The 20,902-nt window shown below is 47.4% G+C and overlaps 1 protein-coding gene across 1 annotated transcript in view; it reads left to right on the forward strand.

Annotated features, from left to right (window-relative positions):
- DPF3 (D4, zinc and double PHD fingers, family 3) overlaps nucleotides 1–20,902 on the forward strand; it is a 280,919-nt gene that overhangs the window by 193,681 nt on the left and 66,336 nt on the right. The window contains exon 7 of the mRNA XM_011983118.1: nucleotides 14,355–14,492. Within this exon, the coding sequence (XP_011838508.1) occupies nucleotides 14,355–14,492 (138 nt within the window). The remainder of the gene's footprint in view (nucleotides 1–14,354; nucleotides 14,493–20,902) is intronic.

The raw sequence follows: 20,902 nt of genomic DNA on the forward strand, positions 1-20,902 counted from the left end.
GCTGTCCCTAGACCCTTCTATCTCCGCCTCCTCTCCTCCAGGGCTCTCATCTTGGCATTTGACCTTCTAACCTGCACCTGTCTTCTCTGGGCTGTGACCCACACCCTCTGGAGTTATTTTCTATTTGGTCACAACCTTGTTCTCCACTGTTTATTGATGCAAACCGCGTGACAATTCCTATTTCTGTGAAGATGGCCCATAACAGGGTAGATATTAACAATTGTAGAGGTGCTTTTTATTATTTTTTAAATAACTTTTTCTATGGAAATAGTATTTGTTCATTGCAGAATAATCAGGAATTACAGATATGCAAAGCAGAGGTTGCAGTGAGCCGAGATCACGCCATTGCTCTCCAGCCCGGGTGACAGAGCAAAACTCCATCTCAAAAAAAAAAAAAGTGGAAAAAATAAAAGTCACCCATAATCTCACTCCTCAGAGATAACTTACATTTTGTTTTGCTGTATTCCATTCTAGGATTAATTCTATCTCTGTCTATACACACACACACACACACACACACACACACACACACACGACGACGAATAAATGATACGTACCATTTTAATGCCCCCTGCCCCACTCAGTGATACATCAGGATCATCTTTCTGTGTCAATAAACAGATTTTATGACATAGTTTTTGGGACTGTATAGTATTCTATTATACAGATGTGCCACAGCTTACGGACATGTCTCATAATTTGCTTAATGTTCTACTGTTAGATGTTTAGACAGTCTAATATCCGTTTACTATTAAAAGCACTGTTCCAGCTATACGTTTGCATAATGCTTTATCGTTTCCTAGAAGTACAACTGTGAGGCTGCAGGGCCTGGTGCATGGCCTTTGATCTCTCTTATTTTGAGTCATGGTGGGGAGTATAGGAAAGCAAGGAGCCTGATGGGTCTGCCAGGTTGCAGAGAGCTGGGTGAAGCAGGATGTGCCCTGACTTTGGAGTGGCTTTGCTGCTTGTTATCTGTGACATCGAGAAAGTCATTTGCTGCTGGGAGTCTCCATGTCCTCCGGTGTGTGTGGGGATGGGGCACGGTGGGAAAGCTGACTGTGTTGATGTATATAAAAAGCTTTGCACGTGGCATGTGCTTGACAAAGGTTTCCCCCACCTTGGTCTTCTTATTTTCTTTCTCCAATATACCTGGAAGGAGAAAGGCTGATATTGCACAGGAGAGAGCACACTGCTGGGCGGTATTTAAGTGAGGGGACAGTGAGCACTGAAGGAACAGGGCAGGGAATGGTCACATGAAGAGGGGTTGCTATGTCACAGGGTGCAGCCCCAGGATGCCAAGAAGGCCCTTAGGGCACATGGATGGAATTGATGTTGGTCCCCAGGGGTGGATGGGTGTGCCCAGGGGTAGGGGGAAGAGATAATAATGATAATGCTGAAGTTTATTGACTTATATTATAGACCTGGAATATTCCGTTGGCTTCATCTATATTAACTCTTTAACCCCCACAAAAGTGCTGTGAGATGGATGCTTTGGTCATCTCTATCCTACAGATAAGGCAACTGGGGAGAGGAAGGGTTAATTAACTTTCCTGAGGTCATACAGTGAATAAATGGCAGAGCCAGGATTTGATCCCAGTCATTCATCTCTCTCTTTCTTTTTCTCGCTCTCATTCTCCTTCTCTCCCCCACCACATGTACTGTCACTCCCCCTTTCTGGAAGCTGCTGGTACCTTGTGCATACCTCCTGGTAGGCTGTCTCTCACATTATGTGATGACAATTTGTTTCTCTGCTCCCTCAGGCTGGACTTTGAGCTTTCTGAGGGCAGGGTCCAGGCCAGAATCAACTTGCAGCCCAGCCGCAGCAGTGGTGCTTCCAAACTGTTGATGAATGTCTGGAGAAGGGAATGTGGGATGTGCATACCAGGAAAGAAGAAGGATCAGCTCGACTAACCCAGAGCATGTGGGTAGGGAGATTGGGGGCACAGAGTTAGACCAAGGCTGCTGAGAACATCAGGCTGAGGTGCTTAGAGCCACAGTACCCAAGCTTTTTGGCACCAGGGACTGGTTTCATGGAAGAAAATTTTTCCACGGACCAGGGGTGGGGGGCGGGTTTTGGGATGATTTGAGCACATTACACTTATTGTGCACTTTATTTGTATGATTATTACATTGTAATATATAATGAAATAATTATACAGCTCACCATAATGTAGAATCAGTGGGAGCCCTGAGCTTGTTTTCCCTCAACAAGATGGTCCCATCTGGGGGTGATGAGAGACAGTGACAGATCGTCAGGCATTAGATTCTCATAAGGAGCACACAACCTAGATCCCTTGCATGTGCAGTTCACAGTAGGGTTCATGCTTCTGTGAGAATCTAATGTGAGATCTAATCTGATCAGACAGAAGGTGGAGCTCAGGCGGTAATGTGAGTGATGGAGAGCGGCTGTAAATACAGATGAAGTTTCGCTTGCCTGCCTGCCACTTACCTCCTGCTGTGCAGCCCAGGTGTCAGTCTGTAGCCCGGGGGATTGGGGACCCCTGGCTTACAGGTTGGCCTGCATGGTCAGTGGTAATTCATGACAATCCTGGAGACATCTCTAGGAAAGTTGATCTGTAGGATTCGGTGTTCAGGGAGGAAAGCCTGGAGCCTGATGACTGAGAAGAGTCTTTTCTAGTCAGCTAGGAGAAGACGTGAAATCTGGATGGTGGTGATAGCAGGAGTTAAATGGATGGGGCAGACAAGGAAGACTTAATGAAAGAGAAATTCACAGAACCCAGCAGATGATGGACAGGGTGTGGAGAGCAGGAGAGAGGAGAGAGGGAGGTGGCAATGATGACTCTTGACATCTTGCACTTGGGTCGTTGAGACACAAGGGGAGGCTTAACTGGAATATCCTAAAGGGGGGAAGTAATTTTGGGAGCGTGATGAAGCTGACATATGAGTTGGTAGAAATGGCAGGAATCCAGGCAGAAACGTCTAACAGATGCTAATGGACATTTGTTGTTTCCTCAAAGGAACTGAGGAGCTTACACTGACATTGTAGGTGGAAGAAGGCCTACCTCAGGCAGGGGGCGGGGAATCACACTGGATAGCCTGGAACTCACAAATAAAGCCTGCTCAGCATTTGAGGCTGCACTGATGTCCTGGCATGGGAGGTGTACAGAGATCTTCAGAGAGAGGATGCTAGCAAGATTCCCAGATGCCTGGGGGCTGCCTCAGCTTAGTGTAATCAGGTCTGATTTTTGACCTTTCTCTTTTTACCTTCCCCAGAAATGTTGACAATGACATTTATTATTTAAATTATTTTTATTGTAAAATTGAAAAGAGAATTTGGTTTCACTCTTAATTTAAGCTAATTAAGGACATGCTAATGCAGCACTCTCTAGAATCAGGAATCAAAGACACTGCCCTGCAAGGGATGCCAGTTGGAAGGAGGTGGCTCCGGAGTCAGAAAGCCAGGATTTGAATCTTTACCAGGTCACTTCCTAGCTGTGACCTCAGGCAAATCACAAAACCTCTTTGAGCCTTGGTTTTTTGGTCTGTTAGGTGAGGACAATAATATTAACCTTAGTGGGTTTCCAAGAGGGTTCAATGAGACAATGTGTAAAAACAATTGGCTCGCTGCTTGGTTCATAGATATTCTCAATAAATATTTATTTTCTTTATACCGAATCGAGAAACTAACCTAAGCCGGGGCCCCAGTTGTGTTCTGTGCCCTAGCTGCTGGAGTTGTCAGGATCTAGGGAAGTCATCTGATCAAGTTAAATGAATGATCAAAAATAGCTGATGTTTGTTGAACATGTGCTGTGTGCCAGGCACTGGGCTGAGCATTGTAAGAAGATGAACTCCTGCAGTTCTCACACACCTCCGCGAGCTACAAACTGTATTGCCCTCATTTTACAGACGAGGAAACTGAGGCTGAGAGAGATTAAGTCACTTGCCCAAGGTCACATTGCGAATTAGCTGACCCAAGAAGGCAGACTCCCGACTTCACCAGGCTTCTGTTACTCAGCTTCTCAGCAGGGCAGGAAGCGTTCCCGTAACACATGGAGTGCTTTGGTTTTAGGGGTTTCTGCATTTCCCTGCTGTGGATCCAGAAATCAGGTGATAGAATATTTTGAAATGAGAGTCTGGTTGCTTCTCTCTGTTCTTCCTCACATCTAGTAAATTCCTAAAATCAGCAGGACACTGCCCCTTGATGAAGACACAGGACTTTTGGGTCACTGGAGTTTGGTAGATCCTGGGTCCCCGCCAGGCCCCAAGGAATATGGCTGTGAAAAATCAGGGTGTTTTACCCCACCCCTACCCCCAGTCCCCTGTGTCTCCATCCAAAGGAATTCAGCTTAAAATAAGCATCAAGGATGGCCTGAAAGAAGGTATGAAGCCACAGGAGGGCAGGGTGGGGTGGGGGGAGGTGGGTGTAGCCAGCCCCTGGGAGCCTCATCATTTTCCTATCACAGTTGAGGAGATAATAGCTTCAGGACCTACAGAGAGTTGTGAAGTGCTAGAATGCAAAGGACTTAGAGATCATCTGATCCAACCCCCATATTCTGCAGATAAGAAAATCAAGACCCAGAAAGGTATGAATTTGTCCAAGGGTGCATAGCGGGTTAGTATCAGACCCAGGACCAGACCCCCAGTCTCTAGAAGGCCACCGAGTTTGCTGGCCTCTGAGCTTCAAGGGCAGGGGAGGGAGAAGAAGCCCAGTTGGGGGCTGAGTCCACCACTGGCTTTTGAGAAAATCTTGGCCAGTTGCAGTGACTGTGGGATGAACAGCTGTACCCTGGGTAGCCAGTCTGAGCAGGCGGCTTTTGGAAGTATCTCCTGGGCTTTATCCCGATCTGAGCTTGTATCTGGGAGTCACACAGGGCTTTTCTCAGCTGGGGCTTCTCCCTGCTCGGGGGAATTGGTTGTGGGAATTCCTGCATTCCCCAGATGGTTCTGCAGAGAGAAGACGGAGGGCTGTTGGGAGGTGTTGGTGGCCCCAAACTTCCATGGACCAGTCTGGTAGGGTGTGAATATGCGCCAAAATGGTATCTGGCAGGACGTGAGATTCCACTCAGAAGGGCTGGATGGAAGGGAATTGGAAGCCAGAGTGATTATGAAGGTGTGGGCAAGATGAAGGTGTGGGCAAGATGAAGGTGCTGACAGGGAGAGCGGGAGGCCCTCCCTATCCCCAGCTCCAAGGAGCAGGGGAGACACGGGGTTCCCAGAGCCAGGCAGGACTGTCGTCTTGGAGGTGGGGCCCCGTAGAGCACAGTGCCCAAGCAGGGCAGGGCCCAGGTCCCCATGTGTTTTTCTTCCCACCCTCTGTTCTCCTGCTGCTGCCTCCTTCTTGCCGAGAGCAAGGGAGCATGGGTGAAGCAGGCCATGCCAGTCAGCCCCAGGCTGTTGGGGTGGGTGGGGAGGGAGGCAGTGCCAGAGACTCACCAGCGTACCTTTTAGTCACATGCTTCAAGGGCAGAGAGACCAGGGCTCAGACTCTGGCTGTGCCATCCAGAGAATTGCTTAAACTCCCCCAGACTCATTTTTATCATCTGTGGAATGGGAATCCTTGCCTCCTGAGCTGTGAGATTCTGCATGGGAATGGGTGCTGCCTGATGGTAGGTCTGATGCCTTGGAGGCATCGGCAGATGACAGGCACAGTGGGGTCTGGGTGACAGATGAGGAAGTCCAGCTGCAGAGAGAAGGCAGCGGTGTCCTCAGGGTTGTATGTCAGTGCCACGGGGCAGAGCTGGGAATGCGATGCGGCTGGTGACTGGCTGGTGACTCCCAGGGCCCAGGCTTTGTCTCTGGGACGCTCATCCTGTAATTGCCTTCAGTCAGTGCTTTCAGTCTCTCGGAAACCACTGGCTCAGATACCCACTGTGTGCTCCAAGTTGGGCTGATGAAAATGTGCCAGAGTCATTAAGTTATCAGTGGGGAAGGCGGCCGCTTCTCCCCGGCAGGAAGGATTCTGCTGTCTGCTGCAGTGGCTTTGTTCACACAAGCTGCCCCTGATTCCTCCCCCTCCCGACTCCCCCCGACCCCCGCCCAGGCTAGGAGTGAGTGGGGTAGGATTGAAGGGGGCAGGGGTGTGCAATAAATATTTGGGAGCAGCACTGAAGGCATCCGTAACTCCAGACAGGAGGTCCTGCATGCAGAATCCAGTTCTGGATTGGGAAGTGGGCAAACACTCCTTCTGCAGCTTGACAGATGGATCTGCCCCAGGGGGAAGGAGAGAGAGAAGGCAAGCTGGACCTCCCTTATTGTCACAGCCACTGCTCTCCATGTGCACCGTGCCAGGAACACAAACTCCAGGTGCACGCTTGCCAAGGTGAAAAGAAGGACCTTAGGTCGTATACAGGCAGGGCCGACTGGTCCCAGGGGTGGTGGCTTCAGAGGTGCATGATGCAAAAGCGCTTGCCTCCGGGGAAGGAGACTGGAGTGGGAAGACGGGGCATGGCCCTCTCTGCTGCTTCAGCGCCCCTGGGAGCTCAGGCTGATTCTGCACGACAGATATTTCCAGAGTGAGAATGCCGACATGATAAAAGGAGAGCAGATGGTTCCAGTACTTTATTTTCAAAATGTTTCTTTTCCCACCCTCTTTTCCTTGCTATTCCACTCCAGACTTCAGAGGAGAAATAACTCCCCACTTTGGGGTTTATCCTCTTTGTTGGGCCACTTTGACAGCAGTGGTGATGAGAGCAGCTGAGAACAGCCGCGACTCCCTATGAGCTGGGCTTTGTTGTAAATGCATTCTCTCATATGGGTCTCCCTGCGGGGAGCAGGTGTGCTGTCATGATCCACCTTGTTTTACAGAGAGGATGCTGAGGCACAGAGAGGATTAGTAACTTGCCCAAGATCACACAGTCAACAGCAGACCTGGGACTTGAACCCAGGCAGTTCAGATCCAGCCTGCCCACTTACCTGCTGCAGATTCTGCCTCTCTGAGGGCAGAGCCTGAAGCCAGGCCTGGGTGGTTGATGGCACTGAGATGATGACTACTGAGTGGCTAACCACTCTGGCCAGACTTTCAAGGTTATCTCAGAAGGGAATTTTATGCCTGACTCAGTGCTGGTTGGGACCGAGATTCACCTTGGCAGCTCTCAGACTATCAGGTCAGCTATTTGGAGTAACTTAGTCCCAGATCTCCACTCTGAACCCAACAGGCTTCTAGAACCGGCTACGTGATTTGTAGGGTCAGCTGCTAAATGAAAATGTGGGGGCCCCTTTTCAATAAATATTAAGAATTTCAAGACGGCAACAGCAGGGCATTAAACCAAGTGTGGGGCCTTTCCGAACTTGGGCCCTGTCTGGACACACAGGTCACAGGCTCACGAAGCTGGCCCATGGTGCTTGCAGTGACAGGAAGACATGATTAAACACAGAAGGAGAAACAGTGCTGGCTTTTCTAAGCCAGTCAAAGCAGGATTTCAAGACGTTTCTTTCCATTGTAATGAAGCAGTTTGATTCTGATGCAATCCAACCAAAACAAATCTTGGAAGTCTTCACTCTTCCTCTTGCCCCTACGATGAAATCATTCCAAGGACTAAGACTTGGGAGTCAGAATAGCCTAGTAAAACACAGGCTCCACCCCAGTCTCCCCTGATCCTAAGCTCCCCTCCACTCACCAACCTCCGTCTTTCCTCCTCCCACAGCTGGCCCCATCAGCACTTCCTCATTTCTCGGAGCACCCTGCAGTTGTGCTCCTCGACTTTGCGGATTCTCTTCTTGTTAAGGCAACTTCCCAATTTCCAAATCCAGTGGTCTCTTCTTAGTCTCCAACCTTCTTGACCCTTCTCAGGCATCTAATTTATGACTGTGGCTCTGCCTCGGTGCAGAATCTCCTCATCCTTCTTTAAAATGGGGATGCAGGTTGCTGTGAGTCAATTTACTTGAAGCACTTGGAGTGGGCCTGGTCCATGGTAAACACTCAGCAGCTGCTGGCAGGAGCTGTGACGGGTGGTGTCATTGTTACTGTCGTCTTGAAACCCTCCTATTCCTTTGGCTTATGTTTCTTAACAATTATTAAATTTTTTTTATTATTTTCTTTTTCTTTTTTTTTGAGACAGAATCTCTGTCACCCAGGCTGGAGTGCAGTGGCACAATCATGGCTCACTGCAGCCTCAACCTCCTGGGCTCAAGTGATCCTCCCACCTCAGCCTCCTAAGTAGCTGGGACTACAGGAGCATGCCACCATACCTGGCTAATTTTGAATTATTTTTTGCAAAGATGGGGCCTTTCTATGTTGCCCAGGTGGGTGTTGAACTTCTGTCCTCAAGTGATCCTCCTGCCTCAGCCTCCCAAAGTGCTGGGATTATAAGAGTGAGCCACCACACTCAATCCTTTCTAAACAAATAATAAAAAAAAAATCAGTTTCTCTTTCTTCATCAGTCTCTTACGATCCTGGTGTTTTCTGAGTTCTATCCTGTGTAGGTGCCTCTCTTTTCTCTCTCCACAGTCTCTTCTTGACACTTTTTCCCATACTTATAACATCCATTGCCACCCTGCCAGCTCCAAAATCTACATCTCTTTCCCAAGCTTCAGGTAAATTCAACTCATTCTCTTCCTTCTTTAAATCTGTTTTTCCTCCTTCATCCTTCTACCCAGTTGCCCACGTCAGAAACATGGGCATCTTCTTTGCTTTCCGTAGCTGACATTGGTCACCTGCCTCAAGTGAGGCCCTGTGCTGGTCATCAGGACACAGCGCCTGTGGACACACAGGACCTGCCATGCTTGCTGCCAGTGAGAGAGACGCCTACAGGTGCTCGTCCACTTACAGTGGGGCTATGTCCTGGCAAACCTATCATGAGTTGAAAATATTCTAAGTCGAAAATGCATGTCATACACCTAACCTACCAAACCTACTAAACCATAGCGTAGCCTAGCCTACATCTTTATTTTATTTTTTTGAGACAGGGTCTTGCTCCGTCACCCAGGCTAGAGTGCTGTGGTGTGATCTCAGCTCGCTGCAACCTCTGCTTCCTGGGCTCAAGTGATCTTCCCACCACAGCCTCCTGAGTAGCTGGGACTACAGGTGTGCACCACCAAACGTGGCTAATTTTTGTATTTTTTGTAGAGACGGGGTTTCACCATGTTGGCTAGGCTGGTCTTCAACTCCTGGGCTCAAGGGATCCTCCCACCTTGGCCCCCACAAAGTGCTGGTATTACAGGTGTGAACCACTGCCCCCAGCCCTAGCCTACTTTGAACATGTACATTATCCTACAGTTGGCCAACATCATCTAACACAAAGCCTATTTTATAATAAAGCATTGAATATCTCATGTAATTTATTGAATACTGTACTGAAAAACAGAACAGTTGTATAGATCCCTAAGGTATGGTTTCTACTGAATGTGTATTGCTTTCACACCATTATATAGCTGAAAAATCAAAAGTCAAACCATTGTAAATTGCAGACTGTCTGTATTGACACGTGATTAGTCCTAGGAAGGCAAAAATTAAGGTTGTAATTTTGATTGGAAAGACTTCCCTGGGGGAGGACTTTTGAGCTGAGATCAGAGGGATGATTAGACCTTAATCAGGCAAATTGGGGATGGGGACAGTTTAGGCAGAGGAAAGAGCTTGTGCGAAGACTCTGTGGTGGGAAGAGAAATCTGTAATAAGTGAAAAGGCCAACAAGCAGGAGGGCCGCACAGGAGGCAGAATATGGTGTCAGAAGAGGCTGGAGAGGTGGATGGGGCTGGGTGGGGCATGGCCAGGAAGGCCATGTTAGTCTTTCTGGGTTCCTCCTTGCTTTCTTACTCACTCCCTCTTCCACCAGGTTCTCTCGTTAAGCCTTCTCCCACCCCATTTTGCCTCTCCATGCACAAGTCCTCATTGTTTCACAGGTAAACAATCGAAATAGCCCCTCGCCACCTTCAAATCCGTATTCTGCCCTACAATCTTAAGCAGTATTTCTAACATGTCAATCTGCTTAAGTTGGTCCTCAGGATAGAATCCTCCCCTGGCTGCCCCATCGTCGGGATAAAGCCCTGCTCAGCTTCCTCTCCTGTTAGTCTTCCTCACATCCACCCCCACCGCTCTACCTCTTCAACTTGGTTAGACTTCTCGCAGCTTGCAGAGGTGATGACTGCATGTGCTTTGGGCCCCCTTTGTCTGCTGAAGTCCTGCTCATGTCAGGGGCTCCTACTCTGGGAAGCCGTGCCCCACTCGCTCAAGCCAGTTTCCTGGCCCCTCTTTGATGTCCCTCTTTGCCTGGCACGGACTCACTGTATTCAACCCACCTCCCTCTGGCTTGTTTACATGCAGATCGCTGCTAGACTGCGACCTCCTCCGTGGAGGGGTCTGGGGCTTGTTCATTTTTGTCCTTCTTGTGGCAGAGGGTGGGGCACATATTAGGTGACTAATAAATATTTCTTGAATTGAAGACCTGGTGATGGAAGAATGACATGGTACAAATACCTGGTTAAAAATGGAGCTCCAACCAGAGGGTTCTTCGTGAAGAAGTCTGGCTTCTGGGACCTCCATGTACTGTCGGGTCCTGATTCTGTTAATAACTGAACGAAGGTCTCAAGGCTGCCTGTCCTGCCCCTGCCTGCCACGGTCATCCATCAAGAAGGGCATGGGGACGTAGGGTGGGTGGAGTCAAGCCTAAATAGACCCAGCCTTCTAGCCCAGTGTTCTCAAACTTTAGTGTGCATCAGAATCACCTAGAGGGCTTTTAAAAATCTAGATCACTGGGCCCCACCCCCAGAGTTTCTGATTCAGTCGGTCTGGGGTGGAGCCCAAGAGTTTGCATCTCTAACAGGTTGCCAGGAGGTGTAGATGGTGCTGGTCTGGGGACCACTGTCTGAGAATCTCTGTTCTAGCAAAAGGATTTGCTCTAAACATTATTACTTTCTACCATGTTGGGGAAGGATATTTTTGCTTAGGTTTGGTTTTGTAGATTTTTAAGAACAATCAGTCTGAGCTTAATGTGGGTAGAAGTATTAGATTCTACAAGCTTGCCTCTTCCCCCATCTCCTGGCCTTCCCACAAAGTGGTTCTGTATTCATTCATGAGCCACTCAACAAATATGTTTTAATGTGTAGTATGTATGTGTCAACATATGAGGTGGAGTTGTTGATATCAAGATGAAATTGATATGAAATTGTCCTTAAGAGAGGTCCTTCAGTGCAGACATAGCCGTAATTCAGGGAGTCTAAAGGAGAAACGCCTGCTCTGAATGGTGGTGAGTTCCCTATCAATGGAGTTGTCCAGAACAGGCCTTCTAGAGTTGGTGGGAATAAAACACTTCTCTAGATAGACCGAATGACCATTAAGATCCTGAAATTGTGTGATTAAGCAACAGTGATGATTGACATAACAAAATGGCACAAGTGAAATGCTGTGAGTTTATACTGGGGATCTGCAGAGGTGGCTGAGGCCTCTTTGTGTAAATACTGATATCATTATCATTACTTTTAGTAAACATTTATTCCTTACTAACAGTATGCTTGGCGACTAAATGGATTTATATGCAATGACCCCATAATTTGCTGTGTATTAACTTCAGATTATCCAAAAAGCTAAATAGAAAAAGCCACGAGCAGATCCAGAGTGCACCTCAGGGGCCTCTTTGGGTCTGGCTTCCTGAGTCACAAGGAATTGAGATGCATAGTACTCTTTTATTTTATTTTAATTTTATTTTTTTACAATATTTATGAGAGAGTGGAAGAGAGAATATATGAATGTAAGTAGCCAATGATAGGCCTATTTATTTTAATTTTTTATTTTTTTAGATTCAGGTTTGTTACATGCATATATTACATAATGCTAAGGTTTGGGCTCCTATTAAACCTGTCACCCAAATTGTGAACATAGTACCCAACCGGTAGTTTTTCCAGCCTTGTCCCCTTCCTTCCCTTCCCTTCCCTCTTTTGGAGCCCCCAGTGTCTGTCATTTCCATCTTCATGTCTGTGTGTACCCAGTGTTTAGTATATTCCATGGAATATTACACAGTCATAAAAAAGAACAAAATCATGTCCTTTGCAATATGGATGCAGCTGGAGACCATTATCCTAAGTGAATTAATGCAGAAATAGAAAATCAAATACCGTATGTTCTCACTTATAAGTGGGAGCGAAACATTGGGCCTTGAATTTATAGTCACTAGGTCACCAACTTGAATTTCAGACTCTCCTCTTGTCTTATCAAGGAAGTCCAACCAATTGCCAGACTTTATAATATGAGGCAAGGGTCAAAGTCCCTCTTTTCAGGAAGGTCCAGTACTTAAGATGCAGCAAAAAATGCTGACAGCCCTTGCCCCTCATTTACCATTTACTGAGCATCTATTATGTGCTGGGTATTGAGAGAACTGCTTTACAAATGCTATTTATAATCCCTTTACCCATCCTTCAAGGTAAGTGCTGTTATCCTCATTTTCAGATAAAAGAAAAGGCACAGAGCTACAGCTTGTCCAATTTCATGCAGCAAAACTCAATTCATTTTTAGAAATCAACATGACCATAAAACTGAAACCTAATAAAAGATGGTCCCAAAATTATAGATCGAGCTCAAGTCTTAGCACAGATTCAAGATGCAATATTAGAAAACAGAATGCAGCAGTGTATCAAATAAATAATATACTCTGACCAAATGGAGTGCATTCTAGGAATTCAAGAATGGTTCAATAATAAGAAATATTAGGAAATCAACGTAATTTACCTTATCAACAAACTAAAGGAGAGTCATATTATAGTAGATGCTGAAAGGGTAGTTGCTAGAATTCTCCTATAATAAAACTCTATAACAGGAATAAGAGGAACTACTTAAATGTGGTAAAGACTAAAAATTAGCCAGATACATCATTCTAAACAGTGAAACACTAGATCTGCCTTCATTAACATTGGAAATGCTTGCTTTTGCCATTTTAAAATATTGTTTTGGTGGTTCTTACAAATGATCTAAGCTATGATCAAACAGTTTCTGTAAATATGGGGAAGAAGAGATGACATTATCTTGGCCAATGTTTGTCTACTGAAAAACTCCAAGAGAATCTGGTAGGAAGAGAAACTCTATCAGAAGTAATAAGTAATATCAGAAGTAACTCTATCAGAAGTAATAATTATCAGAATAATATCATTGGATAAGATGACTGGATAACAGCATTTCTCTATACTCTCAGGACCACACAGCTAGTGAACCTCAGCAGCTGGAACTGGGATTTGAACCCAGGCCTGCTGCTGAAGTTGTGCTCTTCCCACCTTGTGAAGCATTTATGCTTCCTTGTATGACTCGGTCATGTCAGCCCAAGGGAGAAGTCTTTTAGAATTTGTAACTTTCAAGCACTCCAGCAGAGCAGTTTGGTTGGCTGTGATGGGGACCCAGGCTGGGGGGCAAGCATAGAAGGTTGGCATGGACGTTTCACTGGGAAGACTCTTCGAGGTTTCTGCTACCAGCAATGCCGTCCCCCTAGGGGCTGAGATAATGAACTGTACGTGGGGAGGCTGAGGGTGGTAGTGTGACCTTGAGCCATTTAGCCAGATTTCTGCTTCCCAGGCACTGAGCATCTAACCAACAGAACTGCTGCCCTTTCTTCTTCGCTCCACGAAGGCACATTTTGATTGCTCGCTGCCCTTGGCTCAAATTGCCCCATTTGAGAGGTAGTACTTGTGAGAGCACCTTTTACAGATTTGGCTGCCCTGGGGCATCAGGAGCACCAGCTCTTGGTGACTACACTCACCAAGGATGCTTTAACTCCATGGCGTTCATGGTGGAAGTGGAGCATGTGTTTCTGGCACAAAATCACTGGGTGAGACATCAGAAGTATTATCCAGATAAAACTTTTCTATTTCTTGCAGAGGCCAACCATGGGGTGGTGGAAGGGACAGTGCACAGGAACCCAGGAGACATGGATTCTGGTGGCTCTGCCACACTAGCTGTGTGTTCCTGGGCAAGTCACTTGGCGTTGCTGGGTCTCACTTGCCTCATCTGTGTCATGGGATGTTGGATTGGGTAGATTCCCAGTGTCCTTTGAATTCAACGTTATAACAATTACCCTTACAACATGCCTGACACTGTTTTAAGTACTTTGCATAGAGATAAACTTATCACAATAACCCTGTGAGGTAAGTACTGTTAGTATTCCCATTTTATCTCTGAAGAAACTGAGGCACAGGGAGGTCAAGTGACTTGCCCTGGGTCTTACAGCTAGAAACAGTGGAGTGCTCACACAGCTCTTAACCTCGTTTTACTTTTACAGTTTTTCTTTCCATGAGCTGAGTTGTTATAAGGGTGTTGGTTCTGTTGGGTGGGGGAAAGGGGTGTTAGGATGGGAGACAGTTTTAAGGGAAGCCTGGCTCTGGGGTGGATGGATGGGGTCACTGTCTGGGAGAATGATAGCGGTGGCTGCACAGGTTGCTAATATTTGCATTTCTCCCTTTTTTCCTCTTTTCCTCTCTAGTCTGTGGCAAGCGCTACAAGAACCGACCGGGGCTCAGCTACCACTATGCTCACACTCACCTGGCCAGCGAGGAGGGGGATGAAGCTCAAGACCAGGAGACTCGGTCCCCACCCAACCACAGAAATGAGAACCACAGGCGTGAGTGCCTACTTGTTAGGTTGGGGCAGTGAAGAAGTGGGTTAGGCAGGCTGGGGAGCGTTCCGTGTTCCTTTTTCTCACTGCTGCGCTGGCATCTTCTGGTAGCAACCTTTAAGTGGTCTCAATGTGCTGTAGTGCATTGGCCCTTTCAGCCAGCCAGTCAGCTGCTCCTGCAGCTCAGCCCAACAATAGCAGGGCTGGGCTCACACACCCTGCTCTGCTCCCAGAGGAAGGAAGGTGTTAAGCAGAAGAGAAAGTCCTTACCTGGCCACTGTCAGATGCCAGACCTACAACTCTTTTCCCTCAGCTCCTCAAGAGCCACTCAGACTGGGTTGGGCATAGGTCATGGGTGTGTCAGTTCAGACAGACATTTGAAATGCCTGCTTGGCCTCTAAGAGCCTTAGAGTATTCTTATCTATTGGTGTGGTTTTGTTGTAGAGGGGAGGGGATCACATTTTGGTACAGGGCTCTCCTGCCTTAGAAACGCTGCCTGGAGACCCCATGTTCTTTGCTTCAGCATTCAAATGGCAAATGTGATCTGGGTGGATTTGTTGTTTGGGATGTTGGGCTCTCAAGACCCAAAGTGATCCTGAAGATTTGTGTTTCCATTTCTGTGCTTTCCTACCTCAACTTCCAATTATGAATTAGGGAATCCAAAAGGGCTTAGCATTTTCCACTTGACTTTCCTCTGCAATATCCCGTGTGGTCTCTGGGCCTGCAGAAATCTCAACATAGAAATGGGATAATGGAATCTTTAGAGCCTGCTCGAAGATGCAGGCCACACTGAGCTCTCTCAGTGAAGAATATTCATGGACAGGCCATGTGTATTTAATTTTGTTCAGAAGATTTGGTGGTAGGGATTCTGAAAGTGAACAACTCAGTGCAAGGAAAGGGATCAGACCTTTAAAAGTACTCAGACTCTAGGATTAGAGGACGCGTGTTAGCCATCGACTTAGTCAACTGACGTCCACTGGCCACTTCCACCAGATATTTGAAATAATGAACACACCTGTGGCCAAGGTCATTCTTTGGATTAGTGTGGGGTCTCCCTTAACCTCCACCCCACTTTCCCCTTGTAACATTGCCTTCTTTATGGATTTGCTAGGGTTCTTATAAGACAACCCCAGAGACAGAGTGACTTAAACCACAGAAATTAATTTTCTCACAGTTCTGGAGGCTGGAGGTCTAAGGTCACGGTGCTGGCAGGGTTGTTTTCCTCTCCTTGGCTTGCAGATGCTGCCTTCTCCTGTCCCCTCACACAGTTGTCCCTCTGTGCATGCATGCTCTGGCGTCTGCTTTTATGTCCACATTTCCTCATTTTTTTTTTTTTTTTTTGAGATGGAGTCTTTCTCTGTCACCAGGCTGGAGTGCAGTGGTGTGATCTTGGCCCACTGCAACCTCTGCGTTCCAGGTTCAAGCAATTCTCCTGCCTCAGCCTCTCGAGTAGTTGGGATGATAGGCACGCACCATTACCCCTAGCTAATTTTTGTATTTTTAATAGAGACAGGGTTTCACCATGTTGGCCAGGATGGTCTCAATCTCTTGACCTCGTGATCCACCCACCTCAGCCTCCCAAAGGGTTGGGATTATAGGCGTGAGCCGCCGTGCCCGACCCACGTCAGATTGGATATTAGGGTCTATCCTAACAAGCCCATTTTAACTTTATCTCTTTAAATGCCTCTTTAAGGACCCTACCTCCAAACCAAGTCACAGTCTGAGGTACCATGGGTTACGCTTTCAACATAGGAATTTGGGAGTGGGGAGGGGATGCAATTCAGCCTTCAGCACCTTCTTGAATTTTTGCTCACTTCCAAGGTGCAAACCTTTAGTGCGACAGACCCTTGCTTTCTCACCTGCTGTGGTCACCTGGACAGAACCTGAACAGCAGAGCAGGAGGCGCCCCCTGAGCCTTGCTCGCCTCTCCTTGCCAGGGACTGAGGAGCTCCAACACTAAGGCCTTCTCTCTGGGAAGAGTTTTCCTTGGTCCAGTCACCCTTGTCTTTCAAAAAGGAAAAGATACTGACCTGTACTGAGGCAGCCCATACTTGCATTTCCCTGTCTCTCCTCTTTTCCCTGGTCTAAGTGACCAAGAGGTCACACGGAACTGTTGTCTCCTACCACAAGGAGGCTGAGAAGAATCTCCTTTGATTTTGGTTGCTCCCTGAAAAGCATTTCTTTGCCATTGTTGCGCTCTCTAAAGTGTTTATTAGCTTGGTGGCCTTATTTCTCACTCTCCTGTGCTAGCTTATCTCCTTATATCTCTTCTCAAATGTCAGGCCATTTTGTTCCTTTATTCATGCCCTGGGGTTTGGAATGCTTCTTGTCTGTGTCTCATTTTCCTTGGTTCTCCTGTAGCCTCATTATGAGTGCGGTGTGTGTGTGTCTATGCATGTGTGTGCGTGTGTGTGGGTGTGTACATGTGTGCACGTGTGTGCGCATGTGTGCGCGTGTTGCGTGTGTGCGTGCTGTTTGCTTGTGTGTGTGCATGTGTGTGCACGTGTTGTTTGTGCACATGTGTGCTTGTGTGTGCGCACGTTTGTGTGTACGTGTGCATGCATGTGTGCGTGTTGTGTGTGTGTGTGCGTGTGCATATGTGTGTGTGTGTGTGTGCATGTGTGCGTGTTGTGTGTGTGTGTGCATATATGTGTGTGTGTGTGTGCATGTGTCCATGTGCCTGGTGTTTGTGGCTGCACGGGGAGGTGTGCTGCAGACTCTAAGTAGAAGGAGTCAGTCTCCCCAGCGATCCCTGTGATCCCCTCAGAGTTGGCTGACTTCTGAGACCAGCACTCGGCTGTGGATCTCCTCACGCTCCTTCGTGGGCGGGGGTGTTTGGCCTTCTTGTGTCCTCCCCTTGAGGCCACATAGCCTTGCTTGGGAAGGAAGCTGTGCGTGTCTCCCTCGCCCTATGTGGAGATGTCTGCCTGCGAAATCTCATGGTGGCTTGTTCTCACCTCTGTGGGCTTGTCAGTGCGCGGCACGCACTCCACCTCCCCCTCACCCTTTTCTCTTTCTCACCCTGCTGATGAGAAAGTGGGTTCTTCAAAAAGGATCATTTGGCTGGCCAAGGGTTTAAAATCTCCTAGAAAATAATAGGTGTTCCCAGGCGGATCCGGGGCCTCCCCACATGAAGAGGTTTCCAGAACCCTCACAAATACCTTTTTAATGACATCTCACAGCATCCTCCTCGAAAACTCAGTGATTAACCCAGTTTTGCTAGTGGGGAGGGTACAGCAGAAAGGCCTTTATGCCTGCAGAAACCGTCCTTTCCCCCGTCCCTAATTTCTCTGGACAAACCGATGAGGCAGTTGCTCGTCCCAGGTTCTCTGCACCACACAGGCCGCCGACTTGCTTGCCGCCCCGAATGTGTGCTCTGCTCCCTCCCACATTCCCCTGGTGAGCAGCCCCCGACTATTTTCTTGTGAGCACTAATTGCCAGCATCATTAATACCCAGTCATTAGCTGCTGCCACTGTTTGGGGGTAGGGGGTGGCTTCCATCCATGCTGCCCCTAAATGCCACTGGGGCTGTGTGCTGAATTGGATGTGACAGCTCGGCAGCATCCTAAGGTCTCAGCTTCGTGATCCTCCCTTGGTGAGGCTTTTGGAGGGGAGGGGCAGATAGGAGAGCTTAATCCAAGAGGCTAATCTGTGGCTCCCCCAGGAGAAGGTCTGGACACCAGTGAAGTGAAATGCTGACTTTTTCCCCCTTTAGCAGAGCTGCAGGGTGACCCAAGCTGCATGTGAGCAGAGGCGTAATGGAAAAACAGCCTTACAGACACAGGGGTTTGCAGGGCCAAGGGCAGCTGGGCTCGCACCACCTGCAGCAGTAGCGACCTTTTGACTTTGGTCCTCCTGCTGTTGCTTGCTCTATCGCCCCCCAACTGTGTCTTCAGCAGAGCCCATGGCTCATCCCGCACTTGCTGCTGCTGCTGAAAGAGCAGAGTGGCCTGCTGGAGCTGGCCCCGACCTTCCCTGCCCCAGCCCTTGCTGCCAGGGCTGCAAGCTCAGCAATCCACTGCCGCTCCTGATCGCCTGGCCCCCAAGCTGATGCTCGCGCGCCTTTGTTTCTCCCTTAGTCTCTCATTTTCTCCTGAGTATACATTTCTTGTGTTTCCTGTACATTTGTCCCCTTTCCTGTGTGCCCTTGCCTCTCTGCCTCAACTACAGGAAGCCAGGGTGGCTTGGAGCTCAAGCACTCCCCTTTGGGAAATAGTGCTTTTCTGATGGTGTTCTCTGCATGTGGGCTGCATCCCACCCTCTCCCTGCCTGCGGCTGGATGCCTCTTCTCCCTCCATTTGTTTTAGCACCTTCATCTACTTTTGCAAATGAAATAAATGACTGTGTGTGTGCACATGCATATGTACACACACACACACACACACACCCCTACACACAGATGTACATATACATGAATAAAAGGAGCGCAGCCGGGGAGGATAGGACTCTGAAAGATGCACTCAGAAGCATACCATTGTGACTCCTTAAATGCAGCCTTGGTAGGGAGCCCCAGCGGGGTAGAGTAGCAGAAAGAACTCTGGACTAGAATTCAAAACCCCCTTAACATAGGCTCGTGATGTTAACTTCTGAACTTTTTGCCTTCTCTGCACAGTGGGAAATGATTATCGATGATGTTTTCGAGTTAATTTTTGGAGTGAGGATAGACATTTATGAAGTCCTGGGCCTGGATGAAAAGCTGTATAAATAAATTCAGTCTAATCCATCCATGCATCCATCCATCTGTGCATACATCATCCATCCATCCACCCATCCATCCACCCATCCATCCCATCCGTCCATCCATCCATCCATCCACCCATCCATGTAATAACCACGTATTGAGTATTGTCTATATGCTGGGACTAGGGAGGACAGGCATAAAGAGGACTCAGCCCTGTCTTTGAGCTCACAGTCTTGAGTGGGAGTGTGCAATGGGGTGTGTACAGAACTATGACAGAGTTCAGGACTCAAGGGCACAGGGTACTTTCTATGCCTTAGGGCAGTGGTGTTCCAAGTGTGGCATTAGCATCACTTGGGACCCTGTTGAAAATGTAGATTCTCAGGTTCTACTGGATGTCCTGAAACAGACTCCAAGGATGGAGGCCAGCAGTCTGGGTTTTACAAAGCTCTCCAGGGCATTCTGGTGTACACTAAAGCTTTAGGACCACTGCTTTAGGGGGTTTGCAAAGGCTTCACTGAAGAGGTGACATTCAAGTTAGCTCTTGGAGAGTGAGAAAGAATTTCTTAGGAGGGAGAGGGCTTCCCAGGTAGAGAGAACTGTACATGTAGGCAGGCAGGTATGAAATAGCATGGCACATTCAGACAATTGGAAGTCATTGGGTCTGATAGTAATGTTGGACTGAGGGGATGCGGAGGAAAGATGGAAATGTAGTCAGGGGCCACGATGGGAAGCGTCTTCTATGCCCCTCTGTGTAGTCTTTATCCTATAGACAGTGGGAAGCCAGTGTAGCAATTACTAGAAGGCAAGAACAAATAACTTGTAAAAACATCTGTTTGGAGTCTTATTGTTATATGTTGTGTCTCTTTTATTTAAAAGCATAAGTAAATATAACATACTCTCTATAGCATACTCAGAGCTCCTAAGAGGGAAATTAAAAAAAAAAAGAGTCCATAAAATTTATTTCAAGCTTATTTTTCAAGTCTGTGGAATTGAAGTTGGGTTGTCCTAGTCCTGGAGATCTCAGCCTTTTGAACAAGGATGGTGTGCCTGGTGCAAAGTTAGGCTTTTCATCTCTGTTGAGAGAAAAAAAAAGCCCCAGCTCTAGCATGCCTTTGGAGGGCATATTGTACTCTGCAGAGCTGAAAGGGGAGAACCATGTTGATTAAGGGTAATGTCTGCTGATTAGATAATCTGAAAATTAGTCTGATAATGTGCAAATTATCTAAAAGAAGCATATGATGTCATTGCCACACTGTTGGGAAAGATCTAACAGATGTTAGTCTTCTGACATCTCTTGTCCTCTAACATATGGCCTGGGGGCAGCCAAAAGCTTTAAGAGGCAGAGTGAAAATTACTTTTGAAACAAGCTTAGAAATTTTAGATTACTCTGAAAGGTGACTGAAAAGCCATAAAGCCCACACAGCCAACTACGTACCTCAACTTGACACTGGAAATCCAGCCTTTGTTATTAGAGGAGACAGGAAAGTTTAGATACAGAGCTCTTTCTGGGAAATTGGGCTGCTTCTTCCTTCTCAAAGAGCAAATTGGGAAACTAGCAACAGGTGTTCTTTAGAGAAATTATTCTTTAACTAGACAGTTTTTAGATTATATAGCAAAGAATCCATTGAGTTGCTCTGGTCGTTGCAGGGATACTTGGGGCTCATTTTCTAACCTCAAAGTTCATCTACATCCTTGACCCTATGGCTAAGGGAATGGCTGTGGAGTTGGTCAGTC

This window comes from Mandrillus leucophaeus, unplaced genomic scaffold, assembly GCF_000951045.1.
Source record: "Mandrillus leucophaeus isolate KB7577 unplaced genomic scaffold, Mleu.le_1.0 Scaffold246, whole genome shotgun sequence".
Classification (NCBI taxonomy): domain Eukaryota; kingdom Metazoa; phylum Chordata; class Mammalia; order Primates; family Cercopithecidae; genus Mandrillus; species Mandrillus leucophaeus.